This window comes from Neophocaena asiaeorientalis, unplaced genomic scaffold (assembly GCF_003031525.2).
Source record: "Neophocaena asiaeorientalis asiaeorientalis breed wild unplaced genomic scaffold, Neophocaena_asiaeorientalis_V1.1 scaffold280, whole genome shotgun sequence".
Classification (NCBI taxonomy): Eukaryota; Metazoa; Chordata; class Mammalia; order Artiodactyla; family Phocoenidae; genus Neophocaena; species Neophocaena asiaeorientalis.
This window is the reverse complement of record NW_020185321.1, coordinates 4,982,821-4,999,890: the sequence shown is the minus strand read 5'-3', so window position 1 is coordinate 4,999,890 and position 17,070 is coordinate 4,982,821. Positions and strand designations below refer to the sequence as shown.

General features: G+C 53.3%; 2 protein-coding genes across 2 annotated transcripts in view; both read left to right on the top strand.

The window, feature by feature from the left end:
• DMKN (dermokine) overlaps positions 1-6,872 on the top strand; it is an 11,188-nt gene extending 4,316 nt beyond the window's left edge. The window contains exons 4-10 of the mRNA XM_024733942.1: positions 464-511; positions 700-747; positions 3,081-3,137; positions 3,455-3,502; positions 5,638-5,709; positions 6,693-6,716; positions 6,825-6,872. Coding sequence (XP_024589710.1) covers positions 464-511; positions 700-747; positions 3,081-3,137; positions 3,455-3,502; positions 5,638-5,709; positions 6,693-6,716; positions 6,825-6,872 — 345 coding nt within the window. The remainder of the gene's footprint in view (positions 1-463; positions 512-699; positions 748-3,080; positions 3,138-3,454; positions 3,503-5,637; positions 5,710-6,692; positions 6,717-6,824) is intronic.
• Positions 6,873-13,375: 6,503 nt separating this feature from the next.
• Positions 13,376-16,839, top strand: KRTDAP (keratinocyte differentiation associated protein). Its single transcript, XM_024734011.1, has 6 exons — positions 13,376-13,462; positions 14,811-14,852; positions 14,949-14,990; positions 15,168-15,212; positions 16,075-16,122; positions 16,801-16,839. Exons 1-6 carry the CDS (start codon positions 13,376-13,378, stop codon positions 16,837-16,839), a joined length of 303 nt encoding a protein of 100 aa, XP_024589779.1.
• Positions 16,840-17,070: the final 231 nt, after the last annotated feature.

Genomic DNA, 17,070 nt, shown 5'->3' with positions numbered 1-17,070 from the left:
GGCTACTAGCAGTGTTTGGGGGGGCAGGGCGGGGGGGGGAACACGAATATGGATATGATTCAAGGGACTGGGTGGGGTTATTCTGCTGAGCAAGTAGCGAGTCAGTCCAGGAAGGCTTTCTGGATGTGGGGCTCTTAGGTACTGTGCTGAGAAGAGGAGAAGGTGGCTTGACCAGAGGCGGAGAAGGGTGGGCCAGGAGTGGGATGATAGGTGGCATGCACGACAGGATGTAGAGCCTTGACCATCCGTTCCCTTTTCCCCACCCAGGGGCAAGGGTCTAGCGGGGGAGGGGAAGCTGTCAATAGAACCAACGTCTTGGTGAACGAGGACATCACTCCTCCTTGGGCTGCGACCGTGGTGTCAAGCAACCCCTGCCTCCGCCCCGACACCCATATCTCCTGCCCCTGCCTCCTGCTCACAGCATGGGTTCTTACTCTCATCCCATTTCTCATCGGTCCCTTAGAACTCTCAGACGTTTCCTGGGCTCTTCAGCTTGGACACTTTCTGGAAGGTGAGTTCGACAAGAGTGCTCTGCTCGCTCTCCTTTGCAAAATCAAACCTCTGTCCCTTGGTCCCACAGGCTGAAGTCTTCTTTCTATAATGACTGTCAGCAGTGGCCCTTGACCTCTCTTGTCCTGGGGCCCTGAGCCAATTACCTTATGAACCCAATTTGGTCATTCTCCTTCTTCTTCTCTGCAGAATTTAAAATCCAAGCTGGGTTTCATGAACTGGGACACCATCAACAAGGTAAGGGCTGGAAGGCCATTCATTCTGATCTTTGTGGGAGAAGGGATATAGAGAAGAAAGCTAAACCCTTGCTTGGTGAGCCAGGGAGCAATGATGATGGTCACGAAGACAGCATTCCAGCCAGTGCTTTAAAAAGAAAAGATGAAAACAAGGAGGAAGGACAGCAGAGACCTGAAAAGAGAGGGGGAACTTGCAAGCAGCTGGGAGTGGGGGGACGAGGAGGGAATGGGCCTCTTTCATGTCTCAACATGCAGACCTGAACTGGTCTGAACCTCAGTTTCCCCTTTGACACCAGAAGGTTAAGGGGAGAGTCAGTAGGCCTAATCCTCAAGAACCAGAGGCAGAGGTAGGGGACGGACCGAATCATCAGGCGAAGCTAAAAGACCACCTGAGGACTGATGCCCAGAGAGATGGGAAAAGCAAGCGAACACACCGAGAGCCTGGTGGGGCCATCAGTCCGGGCCCTGCACATATGTAATGTTAGGAGTCGCTTGGGGCCCAGAACCTGCTTCTCCTTCCTCCCCGCCCACCCCTTCCTCTTGCAGTGGAAGCCCTGGCCAGGCTGATTTGACACCAGAATAGCAGATGTACCTCCAGAGCAGAGGGTGTGGACTGAGAGAGGAGGTGAAGGCCCACTGACTGTTTGATTCATTTTTAAAGAACAGTATGGCAACACCGGGCCCCTCTTTCGAGAGGCAGCTGCTTCTTGCCGTGGGCACTCGCTCCCCCGTGGTCAGACTCCCGCCGCCCACCACAGTTCTTCTAGCCACCCGCCTGGCTCCTGTGAGCAGTGTAGTTTCTGACCCTTCACGTAAAAGAAGGCAGACTAGGACCCCTGGCCTCCAGAACCTGTGAGGGAGGGGGTTGGTGGCAGGCGGGGAGGCAAAGGGACAGCCCTCAGGAATGTCACTTTCTGGCAGTAAGGTGGGGAGTGAAAGACAGGAGATGCAGAAGCTCCCAGCTACAGCGGAGTCCTGTTTTGGATGAACAAAATAGACTGTTTTGTTCTGTTTCGTAAAGAACTGTCTCTGGCAGGGGTGAGACTCCCTACCATGGACCACGGGGAGACCAGGCCCCTGAGCATGGAGCACTTAGGGTCTGATGGGAGAACCAGGGCACACACAGATACTTCCCAGAGGGCCAGAGGACTGACAGCCAAACGTTTTTGCACATCCAGGGGGGCAGTAAGGGGAGTGCTTGCAGTCAGGCGGCATGAATTTGGGGTGGCTCCCCCGAGGATCGGATCTCCTAGGGAAGGGGCAGCACAGAGGTGGGAAGAGAAGAGGATGGAGCGTCCCCAGCTCCTTCACGGCGGAGGGAGGGGCGACGAGGCAGCCGAGGACTTCAACCAGGGTGAGGAGTAAGGACGGGGGACCAAACGTTCCTGGCAAGTATGGGGGTGGGGTGGGTTTCAAGCCCAAGCTGGACTCTCTGGATTTGCCCCGATGACAGCCGTGGGCCAAAAGGTCCCTGCGGATTTCCGGAGCAGGGGTCCAATCTACCCTTGGCTTGGTCCACTAGTCCCTGAATTCCTAGTCATTGACTTCCCCCTTAGAACTTATTTCTTTGCTCAGGACCAGAGGAGTTTTCGCACCCCGTGACCTCCAGGTGGATGGGGGCGCCAACCCATTCTCTTTTTTAAAAAAATTTTTATTTACTTCTTATTTTTATTTTTGGCTGCGTTGAGTCTTCGTTGCTGTGCCCGGGCTTTTCTGTAGTTGCGGCGAGCGGGGGCTACTCTTCGTTGTGTCCCCTGCATTGGCAGGCGGATTCTTAACCACTGCGCCACCAGGGAAGCCCCCCTGACCAGGGAAGCCCCCCTGACCAGGGAAGCAACTGTCTCCCCACTAATCTCAACGCTTGTCCTTGAAATAAATATCAGCTGTCCCACACTCCTGGTGTCTCCTCCTTTCTTACATCTCCACTGTTGTTCCAGGAGGGGTTAGGAAGGGGAGACTTCAGCCCTACAGCTTTGGGAGATGGGCTGGAGGTGGCATGGCAGGTGAAAAAGTGGGAATGTCAGGGGCAGGTTCTGGTCCTGAGGTTTTGCCACAGCTGTGTTCTGCCTGAGGCTGGGGGGGAAACGGGGCTAGAGAAGAATGGTGTCGTGTGCTGTGTATGTGGCGGAGGGGTGGTTAGTGGCTCCAGAGACCTAGCTTCTCTCTCCTTGTTTCCAGAAACAGTTTTCTGGTGTCCCTAAAGACACCCAGCTCCCCCTGGACCTTAGTCACAGTGAATCCTGTAGGCTGAGGAATGGTGGTCGCAGGAGCAGAGGGGCTTAGGTGAGCAGGGGTCAGACTCCCTGCTCACCTGTTCCCCACTTTCATCCACAGAACCAAATCCCAAACCTCAGGACTCGCATCCTCCTCTACTTCAGTCGACTCTGGGAGGTAGGAGAATTCTCCGTCTTTGAAGAACTGAGGATCCTGGTCATCCTGTCCCTTTCCCCTCCCTCCCTCAAGGCAGCTACCCCTCCCTCCAGCCTACCTGTCACAAAATTCCCCCTCTTCTCACTTTTGAGATAGGTAATCTCACCCAAGTCTTATCACCAATGCCATCAGAAATGCTGACACCCTCAGTCTCCTGTAGGCTTATCTTTATCTAACCCCAAACTACACCCAGCGCCAAACTTTCCCAACCAGCTGCCCCCCTCCACCCTTGGAATTCTCTTTCCTCGTGGCCCACTCATCTCTCCTTCTCCCTCCAGAAGTTCAAACACAACACTCCGTTCTTGAACTGGAAAGCAATTACTGAGGTAAGGGCAGTGGGACCCCTCATTTCAGGGTTGGGAAGCTCAGCTCTGAGGACGCGGGGTTCTGGGCCCTGGGCAGTGGCTTGCAGGTTCTGTTCCGGTTCCTCCCCATTCCTGCTGAGGGGGGTTGCCTCCCTCCCTTCCCACTCTCCTCCCTTTGTGCAACGCCTCACCAGTGGAGGTGGGATGGGAGAGGGAAGCTGTGGGTCACTGAAGAAGGAGCAGAGTGGGAGGTCCTCCCTGGGATAAAAGCCGAGGTCCAGGGTTAGGGCCTCCATAGGCACAAGATCTTGAAGCCAGCCACTGTCTCCGCCTGCTGCTGTGCCGGCTGGGCGTGGCCTGGCTTGGGGGAAGCCACAGCTGCTGTGAGCGGGTGGAGGGGACCATGGGGTGGGGAAGAGGGAGGGACCTGGGACGGGGGCCAACTCTCAGGGCTGGAAAGGGGTCACTAGGGAGGAAAGTTGAAGGGCGGCGGGAGGGCAGTGTGCATGGGGGGAGGACGGAGGGTCATGGTCGAGTGCAGGCAGCTGCAGGGGGTCTGATTATCTGGGTTCGATGGGCAGGGCCTCTGGGTCCTGTCAAAGGCCACACGTCCATTCCGCACGGCCGGTGGCCTTCGGAAATCAGGACGCTTGGGCACTGAGGCAAGGGCTGCCCACTCACTTGTCCATGTGGACACGTGAGGCTGGACAGATGGGGCCACATTGTCTGATTTTTCAAGAAAAGCTAGAAATCTGGTTTTCAACTAATTTAATTTAAACATGTGGACCAAGCAAAAAATGTCTGGAGGCCTGCGGTCTACCAGTTTGTGCCCACGGTGTAAGGCCTAATAGTGCGGTTAGAATTCAGGTATGGATAAGGTAGAGAGTTAAGCCAGACTTGGGAAGAACATTCTGACCCTGAGAGAGAGAGAGAGAGAGAGAGTGTGAGTGAGAGAGAGAGAGTGTGTGTGTGTGTGTGTGTGTGTTTCTGGTAGAGAAGTGACAATGGCAGGAACTAAACTTCCCTCCTACTGAGGAGATTTTCCTCTTGCCTCGATTGGGGCAGGGGAGGTGGCCAGCGCATCTGCAGTGCTTCTTAAGGGGGCTCCATCTGCTTTCTTGTATTTCTCCCCTTCCTTTCTCTCCTTTGACCCAGAGCTAACCTAACGTACTCCACTTCGCCTCTATGAATAACAGACCATCCTTCCAAGGACCATATAGAGAACAGCATTTGGGAACAGGGATTAAAAGGCCTATGAGGGGAGCAGGGTTTGCTGCAGGCAGAAGGCGGGCTGGGGCTGAGGTGCCCAGCTCTGCCCCGGGAGCTTGTGCGGGTACCGCTCATTTGTTATTCTAGCTCCGGCTCCAGGTGCCTGGGTGGCGGAGGTGTTGCCAACCCGTTCTCTACCCTGGCTGCCCAATGCTGAGTGTAGAAATCTGTCCTGTGTCTATCTGGGCCATCAGTTTCCTCCAGGCCTTCTCTGTAGGCAGCGCTTATCACAGACCACTGAGAGGGGTGGGGTGGGCCAGGCGGGATGCTGGGGCTCTAAAGGGAGGGCAGAGCCTGGGTGGTGGGATGCTGGAGCCTCGAGAGTCCAGCCAGGCCTGAAGCACCACGGAGCCCCCCTCACCGTGGTGCCCTCTCCCTTCGCATCCGTGCGTCATCGGACCAGAGGAGGGTAGGCGGTGCTGGTCAGGTGAGCCCCTCCCTCAGGAGGCCCTAGAAGGTCCCTGGTTCCTCTCAGCCTTGCTCCCGGGTGTGGCCAATCTGTAGTTCTCTCTCCTCATGCCCCCGTTCTGTAATTTTCTCAGCCTGGTACAGTATGCCAAGATGCGGCAGCTGTAACTTCTAACGTAACTGCCACCCGACCACCTGATTCAGACTTCACTTCTTTCCTTGGTCTCCTCGCCTCACCTCCCCAGGGACACTTGAGGAGCTGGGAGAGGTGGAGGGGGACGAGGGAGGCAGGGCCATCTGGGCTGGGACCATAAAGCGAGGTGAGGGCGTGGGCTCTGGCTCAAGGAGATTCTGTACAAGAAAACACATGACACAAGGAGGGGAGGAGGCAGGGGCTTTGAGAAAGGTCCAGCCAGGGCCGGGATGTGGGAGCAAAATGCCTTCATCCCTTCTCTCCCACCCCCTGCTTCCTTCCGCAGAACTACCATTATAACCAGCAGACACACCCTACTGCCAGTGGGGGGCAGTACTCAGCCAAGATCCCCACTAAGGTAAGGCTTGCTACCTTCCTGACTCCCACTGCACGGGGTCTGCCTGGGGGTGACGGGGGAGGCCTTCACTGCCAAGGTCTTCTGGGTAGGCTAGCTGAGGCCGAATCCTGTTCACTTTGATAGTCATGTCTCCCCACCCCTGTGCAGGCGGACTCCAGCTCCCTGAGAGCAGTTTGGAAGAGAAGGGTAGAAGGTTCACACCCACTCACTCAGAAAAGGTTCTAGGGGAGCCGTGGGTACATCACCTGCCATGGAGAAAACTGGGACCCAAGATCCTCTCAGTGAAGAATATAAGGGTCCAAAAAAAAAAAAAAATCACATGGCAAAACAGACAGACAGCTTTCCTTTGTCTGCTGACCTTTCTTGGGGAGAGGAGGCCAGCCCAGAAACTCTTGGTTGGTGGGAAAATAAACGCTTCCTTTCACGAAGGAGATAACAGGCAAAACAATTTGACGATTTTGTTTTATGCAAAGAAAACAATCTGATAAATTCAGTAAATGTACGTGCTAATTAGTCTGCTTAGAAACGAACAAACAAACAGGCAGTATTATCCCTCCATCTCTCAGAGTAATAAAGCCCCTGCCCTTGGGGAGAGGACTTCTACTGAGAGATCAGAAACTAGCTGCTGACCGAAAGGAGGTGAAGATGTAGTTAACACTACCTGTGGGCATCCACTTCTGCCCATTGCTCGTGGCCCATGTCTATCCCCCTAGCAGGCAGAGGGAGACCGACCTTTCCTCTTTTCACTCCCCTTGGTCAGTGTGTGCTCAGGGGACCATATTCAATATCGTCTTGGGTGAAATGCACTCAGGGTGAGATATCTGCTGTGGCTGAAGGGCCACAATCAGACCCAAAGGACCTTTGGGGTGATCCTGATCTGAGCCTGTCCCCGCCATGGGCCCTTCCTGAGCCCTAAGGACATGGTCGAGTCCAGAGAGGGCACTGAGGTCCTCACCTCACCTCCTCTGATCTTCTCTTTACAGGGGAGAGTCACGATTTCGTCCTCGGTAAGTACTGGGGCAGAGAAAATCCGGCTGGTGAGAGAAGGGGTCTGAGGCTGGAGGGTGTGCCGGGGACGGTGCTCTGTCCACTCAGACATTCTCCTCGTCCTGCAGGCTTCCCGGGCGCGACCTGGCCTCCTGCAGTGGGCGAAGTTTTGGTAGGTGAGTGTCAGTGAGCTGTGCAAGGCTGCAGCCAGGAGCTGAGGCAGGCAGCCCCGGGGGTTGGGACTGTGGGGAGGTGAGCCTTTCTGGTTTAAAGGCTCAGAGGCAGAAAGACACGAGTCGCCGGTGGGGAAGAGGTAATATTTGTTTTAGGGAGGAGTGAAAGTGAGGGGACCGCAGGTGACATAGGCAGGACACGAGGGAACTGTGGGTGCAGAAGCTGGGTGAGAGGATGCCTGGTTTCAGCAGCTCTAGGAGTGGCCGTGTTCTACCATTTTCTCTTTTCTTGTCTTCTAGAAAATCACTTCCAACTGCGACTGAAGCCCTGAAAACCATCAGTCATCAAGGGACCTGACTGTGCCCCTCCCCCAGCTCTTGGTATGGGTGCTAACACCTGCTTTTTCAAGGTTGGGTGCCTATCTGTCTGTCCCTTGTTTCCTCCCACCCACTGTGGTGTCTCCTTGACCGTCAGTCTCAGTGGATACACCAGCCATTGCTTCACCTGCTCCATTTTGTGACCTGAAGTTACCATGACAGAAATTCAGGAGGCGTGTCCTACTTTAGAGTTTCTCTGTGGAAATAAAACATGAGTCTTGTTTCCCTAAGGCTTTGGCAAATTTTTTTTTTTTTTTTGCGGTACGCGGGCCTCTCACTGTTGTGGCCTCTCCCGTTGCGGAGCACAGGCTCCGGACGCGCAGGCTCAGCAGCCATGGCTCACGGGCCCAGCCGCTCCGCGGCATGTGGGATCTTCCCGGACCGGGGCACGAACCCGCGTCCCCTGCATCGGCAGGCGGACTCTCAACCACTGCACCACCAGGGAAGCCCAACTTTGGCAAATTTTATTCTTTAATACTACACTGATGGCCTGGATCAGGGAGGAGGGAAGAAGGAGGTTCAGGGGCAGGTAACTCGCCTTCTTCCTGAGAGGGGTATACAGGATGGGCCGAGAGAGAGAAGACTGGGACGTCCTGATGAGAAGTAGCGGGTCTCACCGGGCCTGGGTTTCTCCATCTGTGAAGAATCATCTTTGCCCAATTTACATGTGACTAGCAGGCTTACTGCACTTGGAGCAGTCACGGATGTTCCGCTGGCCTGAAAAAGCCACAGGGGAGCTACTGAAGTCAGGAGGTGGGAGTTAAGGGACTCTTCCAAGAGAGGAGACCCATCCTGGAGGGTCAGGGCGGGGCAGCAGGAAGAGCGAAGGAAGAGCGCGGGACCGGCAGAGAATACGCCTCAGACTCAGCCTCGTGTACACACCAAGGTGTGGACAAGGGTGAGTCTGGGTTGACGTGTTTAGGAAGCTGGGGGGAGTGGCGAGTACCCAGCCCCTTGTCACGTGCCGTAGAGGCTCTCCAGGAGACAGAGGGGTGGTGAAAAACTTCTACTCCATTCATGCACCAAGGAAACAGCCAGAAGCTGGGGCGCAGGCTGAGCCCGGGCTGATCACCAGCCGAGGAGCCCTGGGCACGGGGCGGGGAGTCTGTGCTTAGAGTCTCTGAGCAAAGTCCCGCCAAGCCCACACAGTGAGCCTAAACTAAGGGGCCCCACCGCTCTCTGACACCTCGGAGGTCCTTGACCACCTCTCGTGGACCCAGGAAGTGAAAGGAGGCCGGGAAGCACCCTGCCAGCTTCAGTGACGCCCTCAGAGATTGCAAGTTCCCCGAGGGCACGACCGCTGCCTGCCTTGATCATTGTTGCGTTCCCAGGGCTTAGCCCGGGGGCTGGCACAGGGTGGGCCTCAGTTGATGAATAAATGAAAGAAGTCGGGCCCCAAAAGGACTCGGGGGAACCAACTTGATGTGCATCTTCTTCTCACTTCTGTCCTTAAACTACGGCTCCTGCCTTCTATTCATCTTGGGTTTCACCTCGGAAGGGAGGGCCTTGCACTACCTCCTCGCAGCCACAGGGAAGAGAGCGCGGTCCGTCCCGGGGCCTGAGGCTCAGTCCTTCCCGCTGACTGACAGCGGGCTTCCTGGGGTGTGGGGTGAGGGCTACAGACTGCTGGACCTCGGGTCGTCACGTGCCAGTCCCTGAGGGACTGAGGGAGAAGCTGAAGTGGTCAACATTGTTTCTGGACTTGGGGCGTTCCTGGTCCAAAAGGCTGAAAGCCACCCTCTGAAGTTTAAAGCACAGACTAAGGCCCTCAGGTGTAAAGGACTCTCATAAAACGGCAGGCCTCCCCTTTGTCCTGCCGGAGCCTCTGAAGCAGCTTCATGGCAGAGCCTCCGACTTTCGATTTTCCCCTAACGTCCATTGTCCCACAGCAGCCAGGGAGTTTCCCCTGCTCAGAATCCCCCACAAGCTCCATTAGTTGTAGAATAACATCCCCTCGGCGTGGCTCAGCACTGTTTGCCTCTGGTTCCCTGTCCAGTGTCAACCTGGACCTGCCGGGAAAGGCTCCTGAGGAACACCGCGGCTACCCGTCCCTGGAACCCGAGATCTTCAGAAGGTTGAAACTTTAACGACTTTTGGTCTAAATTCAAAACCCCAAGCCAGCTTAACCGAGGACACCTACCCAATCGCTATCATGTCACCTTGTTTTATTTTCTTCACAGACCTTGTCATGTTCTCGAAATGATCTTGTTTCCTAATTTTTTGTTAGGTTGTAATCTGTCTCTCTTTAACTGGAACACAAGCTTCACAGGACAGGTACCCTGTCCATCTCGAATCCTTAGCACCAGGAGTCAAAATGGCTGTTTAATAAATATTTGGGTTAGAGGATGGAAGGAGAGATCAGAATTAAGTGGGCTCAATCCAAGAGGTCTTCCTGGGAGAAGTTTAAGCAAAGCGTGCACAGGGCAGAGGGTGGGCGGTGAAGGAAGACACCAGACCTGCTGGGCAGCGTGATTGCTTTCTTGGGTGTGACCCTAACCCTGGCAGAGGGAGGACAGGACGGGACAGGGATGCCCTGGGCTCTGCCCCCCAGTAGCCCACACCCCAGCCCCCTTTCTCTCCAATGATTCTAGGCTTTTCACCTAGATATTCACCGAGACCCTGAGGCCCCAGTGTGCATCCCTTCAAATCCCCCATTCCCTCCCTGAACCCAGGAGGCTGGCTCCCAGCCCCTAGGTGTGTCTGTAATGTAGCAATCAAGGCTGGGCCTGGCCTCCTACCCACACTCAAGTTCTGGCAGATTTGGGGTGGGGTGGGCGAAGGCCTGTGGGAAAACAGGGGTTTATTGGTATTCTCGGAGTGGGAACTAGATCAAGCAGACTTGGAGCTGGGGTGATGCAGAGCCAGGCTCTGTGCCTCTGTCCGACTCCACTTACCCTCTGTGATGCAGCCGACGCTGAATCCCAGGTAGATTCTCCTGCCACCCATTACTCCAACCGCTGGGACCCTCTGCCAGTGAGCGTCCCCCTACCCTCTCTTCCCCAGCCTGCCCAACCATTGGACACTGCATACTCGGGAAACACAAACTCACTGAGGCAGTTTAGGTGGGGGAAGGGGAGGGAACTGGGAGAGAGACACCAGACTCTAGATTAGCATTTACAGCATAAATCATGTAAAGCCAAAATTACCCTTGAAAATGCCAAATGGAGATCGATCATAAGTCCAGCACAGCCGGTTCTTTTCCTCCAGAAAAAGAACAGAATTCCTCTGGTTGTGAACATGAAGTAGTAGGCTTGTATTTAGAGGCATTATATAAAAGAACCCATCTTTAAACACTAAAACGTCAGACACTAGAGCTAGAAGACTGTCTTTTAAACACACACTTGCTGTGACAAGATGCTCATACTATAAGAGGCATCTGGAATCTGAGGCAAGCACAGGTTCACCCTGAGACGTATGCTCATTGAGTACCATCAATCTCTCAGTTCTCGGTTTTCATTTGGCAAGAGCGTAGTTTAACCCACTGAAACTAAGGCACGTCTGCTCAGAGCTGCCACCTACGGCTGTGCGGGCTGCACACCACAAAATGACATCTGGTCGAGCGGACAAAAGGGGGCTACCTGCAGCCTTGCCCCCCGACTCTCAGGGCATGGGTCTAATTCATCCAGGGCGTTAGGTGGGCCGGCCGAGGCCCTTGGTAGGACACAGTACAGCAAAGGGGCAATACAGGGGCCGCCTCTGGAGCTCTGGGGTTCTAACACTGGCCTGGCCACACCCTGGCTGTGTGGCCTAGGGTGAGTTATTTAACCTCTGTGTGCTGTGCTTCCCCTGCCTACAGAATGTGGATAACTGTTAATACCTGTCCCACAGAAGCACTGTGACCTTTCAGTGAGATCCTGCATTGGAATACCTAGCACGAGGCCTGCCCCAGAGTACGACATCAGTAAATTGGCTAACGTTACTATTAGCAGCATTAGTGTGAGGAGGAAAAAGGGCAACAGGGAAATGAATTTGTTGGAAAAGAGAGCTGAGGCCCAGCGGATGACGGCGTTGGGCTCCTCTGTTGCTCTGGAGTTACCCAGGCTGAAGCGCTCCTCCACTAGCAGGTCTGACTGGACTTCATCACTGAATATCAGCTCTCCTTCGTTGCTCCTTCATTCTGCTCATTCTTCATTCAACTTCGTTCACAGTTGACGCTGTGATGACAGGACGGCGGTTAATGAGCTCTTTCAGTCCCTGTTAATGAATTGGTGGGAATTCATTACACATAAAAACTTGTGTCCTCCAGAAAAACCTTTTGGGGAGGCGCTCCACCCATCTGTCATTTTCTCACTCGTCCCCTCTAGGAACACCAGCCTTGCATGACATGGTCATCTGTGCTTAGCGAGTTTTCCTCAAGCACCGCCTCCTCAGGTAGCTCTGCGAAAGGGGAGGTGCCATTAGAAAAACGGAGGAGGCTTCCGGAGGCTCAAGAGGGGTGGGATGTCGGGGACTGGAGAGTAGGGGCAGGAGGAGAATTGAACTGAAGTACCAGGTTCCGGGGTTCATGAAGACTGTTGGTGGATAAGATCCAGCCCGCTACACCTCCAGGCCTGTTATCTCTGTGTATTGCATCAGGACGGGGCAAACAGCCCACGCTGAAACGAGGTGTTGCTTTGTCCTGGCAGCACCTGTCTATGTCCCAGCACCTCCCTATTACACCGGGAACCGGTTGGGCCACCTGAGCCTCAGTTGTGGAGAACGCTACTCGATTAGGATGTTCTGTCACTTTGAGGTGATACAACTGCCAAGCTGGGGGAGTCAGGTGGGGAGCAGAATAAGCTCAACGAAATGGTGTGGGTGCTCAAAGTTCAGGACCTAGAGCCCAACTGGGTAGCTCTAAGACCTATTTTTGCTTTTTTGTGTTTCTCTATTCTTTCTTTCTTTTTTTCTTTTTTTAAATTTTTGGCTGCGTTGGGTCTTCATTGATGCACAGGCTTTCTCTAGTTGCGGCACATGGGCTCAGCAGTTGTGGTTTGGGGGCTCTAGAGCTCAGGCTCAGTCGTTGCGAGGCACGGGCTTAGTTGCTCTGCGGCATGTGGGATCTTCCCTGACCAGGGATCGAACCTGTGTCCCTTGCATTGGCAGGCGGATTCTTAACACTGCGCCACCAGGGAAGTCCCCGTGTTTCTCTATTCTTTGTCTTCTTAGCTCAAGACAGTTACCTCTCTGAAGACCCAAGAGTATAAGATGGGCAGCTGGATAATGGGTCCGGCCCCAAAGGAAGAAAGCGCACAACTTGGTGGAAGGATGCTTGAATTCTAAGATATCCAACCTAGCGTATGTCGAATCCACCTCCACTGTGTAAGGGCATGGTGCTAGGGCATGGTGATGTATAGGTGATTAAGACATAGTTCCTGACCTCAAGAACTTGCTATTCTAAGAGGGAAGAACACAAGTTACTCTAGGTACAATGCCAGAGAGATACAAATGAATTGCTATGGCAATTACGAGAAGGGAAAAGTTTGGGAAGGGGGATGACAGATGATGGGAGACATCTGGGAAGCTTAATCCAGGATGGATGTTGGGTTCTGAGAACAAGAGATGAGAGAAGGGCATTTTAGGCATAAGGGGTAGCATGGGCAGCTGCTTGGAGGAGGAAAAAGAAGGATATCTTTGGTAAGGAGTCCAGTTTGGCCAGAATGTGAAGTATGTGCAAAGGGAATGAAAGAAGGAAAAGTTAGAAGGGTGGGTTGAGGTCAGAGTATGGAAGGCCTTCAATGCCAGTATAGGGAGTTTAGACAGAACTGGATAGGGTGGGAAAAAGCCTGAATTATAAGAGAGGAACGAAGAGATATAAGGCAAAGTGACAAAGACAAAAGGAGAGGTTGCTTGGGTGCCATGGCCAGTCTCTGGGAGGGACAGGTCCAACCTGTCTCCATCTCAGCTCCATTTGCCTGAAGAACCCTATTGCCAGCCTACCTTCCAAGTGCCCAGGGCAGAATGTGAATTGAGAAATCCAAGGTAAGTGGGAAACGGTCCACACCTCCCCTTCCCAGAGCCCCAGGGGTGGGCGACAGGATCTGGGGGTGAGTCAGTAGGGTGGGGACCCCAGTTCTGTTCAGATCTACCTCCCTGGGAGTATAAAGGGCAAGCCTTGCCTTGCCTCAGAGCACCCCAAACTTGACACCATGAAGGTCCCAGTTCTTGCTGCTGTGGTTCTTCTCTCTCTCCTGGCGTTCCACTCTGCTCAGGGGGCTGCCCTGGGCAGTTCTGAGGTGAGCACGTCACCTGGGTTCTCCTTCTCTTACGCCTGTTAGCTGACTCAATCGGTCACTGGATAAGTGGCTCTTATCTTTGGCTGAGAAGCTGGGGCTCTGAGGAAGGGAAGAAAGGAGGAAGGAGACAAAGCTTTCCTGGGAAGGGGCAGAGAGGCTTATCTTTCTGGAAAGGATGGTAAAGTGTGGGGTAGAGGCTGGACATCCTGAGAGGAGACAGGGGCTGAAGTTGGTCGTCTGGGTTCAGCCCCACATCTGTTTTGTCTGTATCCCTGGGAACGGCTCTCAGGTGGCTAGAAGCGCCCTGCTACCTCTGGAGCTTAGGCCGTACCAAGAATCCTTAGGAGCCAGTCTCCAGCCAGGAAAAATCCTGAGGTCCCTCTCTCCCCACCTTATCGCACTGTGAGGGGGATGGGGGAATGCGCACGTTGGATTTGCAAGTCTACGATAGGGGTCACAGACGCCACTGCTTAGGATCCCAGCAAGTGGTGTCGGTGCGCAAGAGGGCTGGTGGGGCCTCAGGGGAGGTGGAATGAATTTGCCCAACCTGGAAGGGGACAGTCTCTGTGCCATCTGACTGCTGCTAAGTGGGAAAATGTACCCAGTGTGGCCGGAGTTTAAAAATTTTCAAGAGAACCTGAAAATCGGATTTATGAATTCTTACTAATTAAAAACCTTTAATTCAAATTAAAAAACAAACAAACCAAATTGTGATGAGATCTAAACATTTGGGTCTAGGCTGTAGGCTACCTGTTTGTGACCTCTGTTGTGGGAAGGAAGAAATGAGGGGTAATGAGGCTGGGCAGCTAAGGTCGGGATGGCAACAGATTGGAGGCACTGAAGTCCGGGGGTGGGAGGTGGGCTTCCCAGCTGGAGCAGGGAGACGGAGACTCAGCCTTTGGTGGCAATTCAAGTCACAAAGCAAACCAACCTCCAGAAGTAAAGGCAGACAGGGCACCTCAGAAACTTGGCCCCCACCTGCCTTCCAATCTCCCACTTCCAGCTCCGTGGGCTGAGCGTGGGTGTCTCGGGAACACCCTGAGTCCACAGCAGAACCGCACTAGCTCGTTTTTCTTGGGAGGAATCCTCTTTCTCCGCCCTCTCTTCCTGCTGCCAACGGTGGATGCAGACCTGGGCTCCGACTTCTCTGTGTCCCCCGTGCCACTCTCCCATCCCTTCTCGACATGTGCACATCTGTCAATCATCCGCCACACTGGGACAGAGTGGGTTAACGGAGGCCCCGTGGCGGAGAATGGGACTGGCCTGTGGAGGGAAGCAGAGCTGGCAGAGAGGGTTTGGGGAAGGGGATTTGCCATCATTTGTCTCCTTTCTCCCCTTCGCTTTCCAGGAAGGAATCACCGTTGGTAATAATGCGGCAGGAATCAAGGAGGTAAACCACCTGTTTTCCCCCCATCTGACTACGAGTTCGTCCCCCATCTGTTCATGTTCCTAAATAACTTTCTGAACACCCTGCTTCTTTGCCTAGACCGCTTATGCCCGGTTTCCAAACATTGAAAAGTCGCGACCTGTAAGTTTAATTCTTTAATTCGGCCCCCATAAATATCCAAATCCTAAAGGAGATTGATGCCTGGGTAGAGAGCTTGCAGAGCTGTCATGGTCCTTCACCTTTCCCAGAGGGCTAGGGGCTAAGCTCTGTCCTTCCCTGGAACTGATTCTCTTCTGGTCTCTTTCTCTCTCTGCAAAGGCTCTTAAGGCTAATGAATTCCTGAACTGGAAGGCCCTCTTCGAGGTAAGCAACTGGGCGCCCTTTTTCTCCTGACGGTTGGTCCGGGTAGCGGCAACGCATTCTAGTCTAGCCCTTTTGGTTCTTTCCTGGGCTCTAGGAGGGAGTAACTGTCCCACTTAGGTGTTGCCCAACTGAAGAAAACTTCCCGGGGAGGCTGTCGTGGCCAGACCTTATTTTCCTAACGTGGCCCACAAAGACAATCTCTGAAAAGGAAGAACTTAATCAGTCAAGAGTTTATTCGAATTCCCTCACCCTCCAGGAAGACACTGAGGTTCTAAGTTGGGTGACTTACTTAGAAGTAAGTAGCGCTGGAAATAGAGCCTGTAGTGCGTGACCCGCACGTACTCGCTACATGCCCTCTTGCAAATGTCTTAACTTCTCTGAGCCACGGTTTCCTCATCTGTGATGTGGAGACGATGACAGTACCAACATCAAAAGACTGCTGTGGGGCTTCCCTGGTAGCGCAGTGGTTGAGAGCCTGCCTGCCGATGCAGGGGACACGGGTTCGCGCCCCGGTCCGGGAAGATCCCACATGCCGCGGAGCGGCTGGGTCCGTGAGCCATGGCCGCTGAGCCTGCGCGTCCGGAGCCTGTGCTCCACAGGGAGAGAGGTCACAACAGTGAGAGGCCCGCGTACCGCAAAAAAAAAAAAAAAAAATTACTGCTGTGAAGACCAAATGAAATCATGCCCGTAAAGCAGTCAGTATAAGGCAGGCACAGAAGAAGTGCTCAGGAAATATTAATGCTTACTGTAATTATAAAACAATGACAGCGTCACCGCTAAAGAGAGCTCTTCAGCAAGCGCTTACTGATCCATGCTCACGTGACCTGTAACACATCACTCTCATTCTCTTTTTCTGTTTTAGTCTGTCAAAAGGAGACTTCCTTTCTTCAACTGGGATGCTTTTCCTAAGGTAAGAGGCAGTGGGCATTAGGAGAGAAAGGAGGCTGGGGGTGAGGGAAAAAGCAGAGGATCTCAGTGGGAGAGTGGGGAAAGTGAAAGGAGGATAAACCTTCTGATCAAAGCTAAGTAAATCACACAGAGAAAGACAAATATCATATGATATCACTTATATGTGGGATCTAAAAAAAGGCTACAAGTGAACTTACCTACAAAACAGAAATAGAGTTACAGATGTAGAAAATAAACTTATGGTTACCTGGGGCAGGGGTAAAGGTGCGGAGGGATAAATTGGGAGATTGGGATTGACATATACATACACACTACTATATATAAAATAGATAACTAATACAGACCTACCGTACAGCACAGGGAACTCTACTCAGTACTCTGTAATGACCTATATGGGAAAAGAATCTAAAACAGAGTGGATACACATATATGTATAACTGATTCACTTTGCTGTACACCTGAAACGAACACAACATTGTAAATCAACTATACTCCAATAAAGATTAAGAAAAACAAAGCTAAGGGAAATCGCAACTACTATAACTCAGAGGAGAACAGGAACTTAGATTGGGGCAGAGATTCCTTTCCACCAGGGCCCCACCCTATCCTGGGCTTTCTTAGGACTCCGGCTCCCCGCCCCCAAGGGTCTCCAAACTGACCGTACCCTCTCTCCCCACAGCTGAGAGGACTGATGGGTGCAGCTGCCGATGCCCAATGACCAGCCCCTTCGAGACTCAGCACTGCTGATACCACTGAAAGAGGGGGCCACTGTGGGATCTGATCACCATCCTATCTATGGTCACTCTTTCCTGCCTCAATAACTCCAATAAAATGTTTTCCAAACAAACGGCTCCTGTATCTGCGTCTCTGTCCTTATCCTACTGGGCTCTAGAAAGGAATTAAGATGGAGTGGGCTCCAAGGCTGATAGGCAGAAATCTTGACTTCTGA

Excerpts from the sequence above, each read along its gene's own strand:
- KRTDAP (XM_024734011.1), top strand. The coding sequence starts at position 13,376 with ATGAAGGTCCCAGTTCTTGCTGCTGTGGTTCTTCTCTCTCTCCTGGCG. Across the intron at positions 13,463-14,810 it reads CTGCCCTGGGCAGTTCTGAG|GAAGGAATCACCGTTGGTAA; the intron begins GTGAGCACGTCA and ends TTCGCTTTCCAG. Across the intron at positions 14,991-15,167 it reads ACATTGAAAAGTCGCGACCT|GCTCTTAAGGCTAATGAATT; the intron begins GTAAGTTTAATT and ends CTCTCTGCAAAG.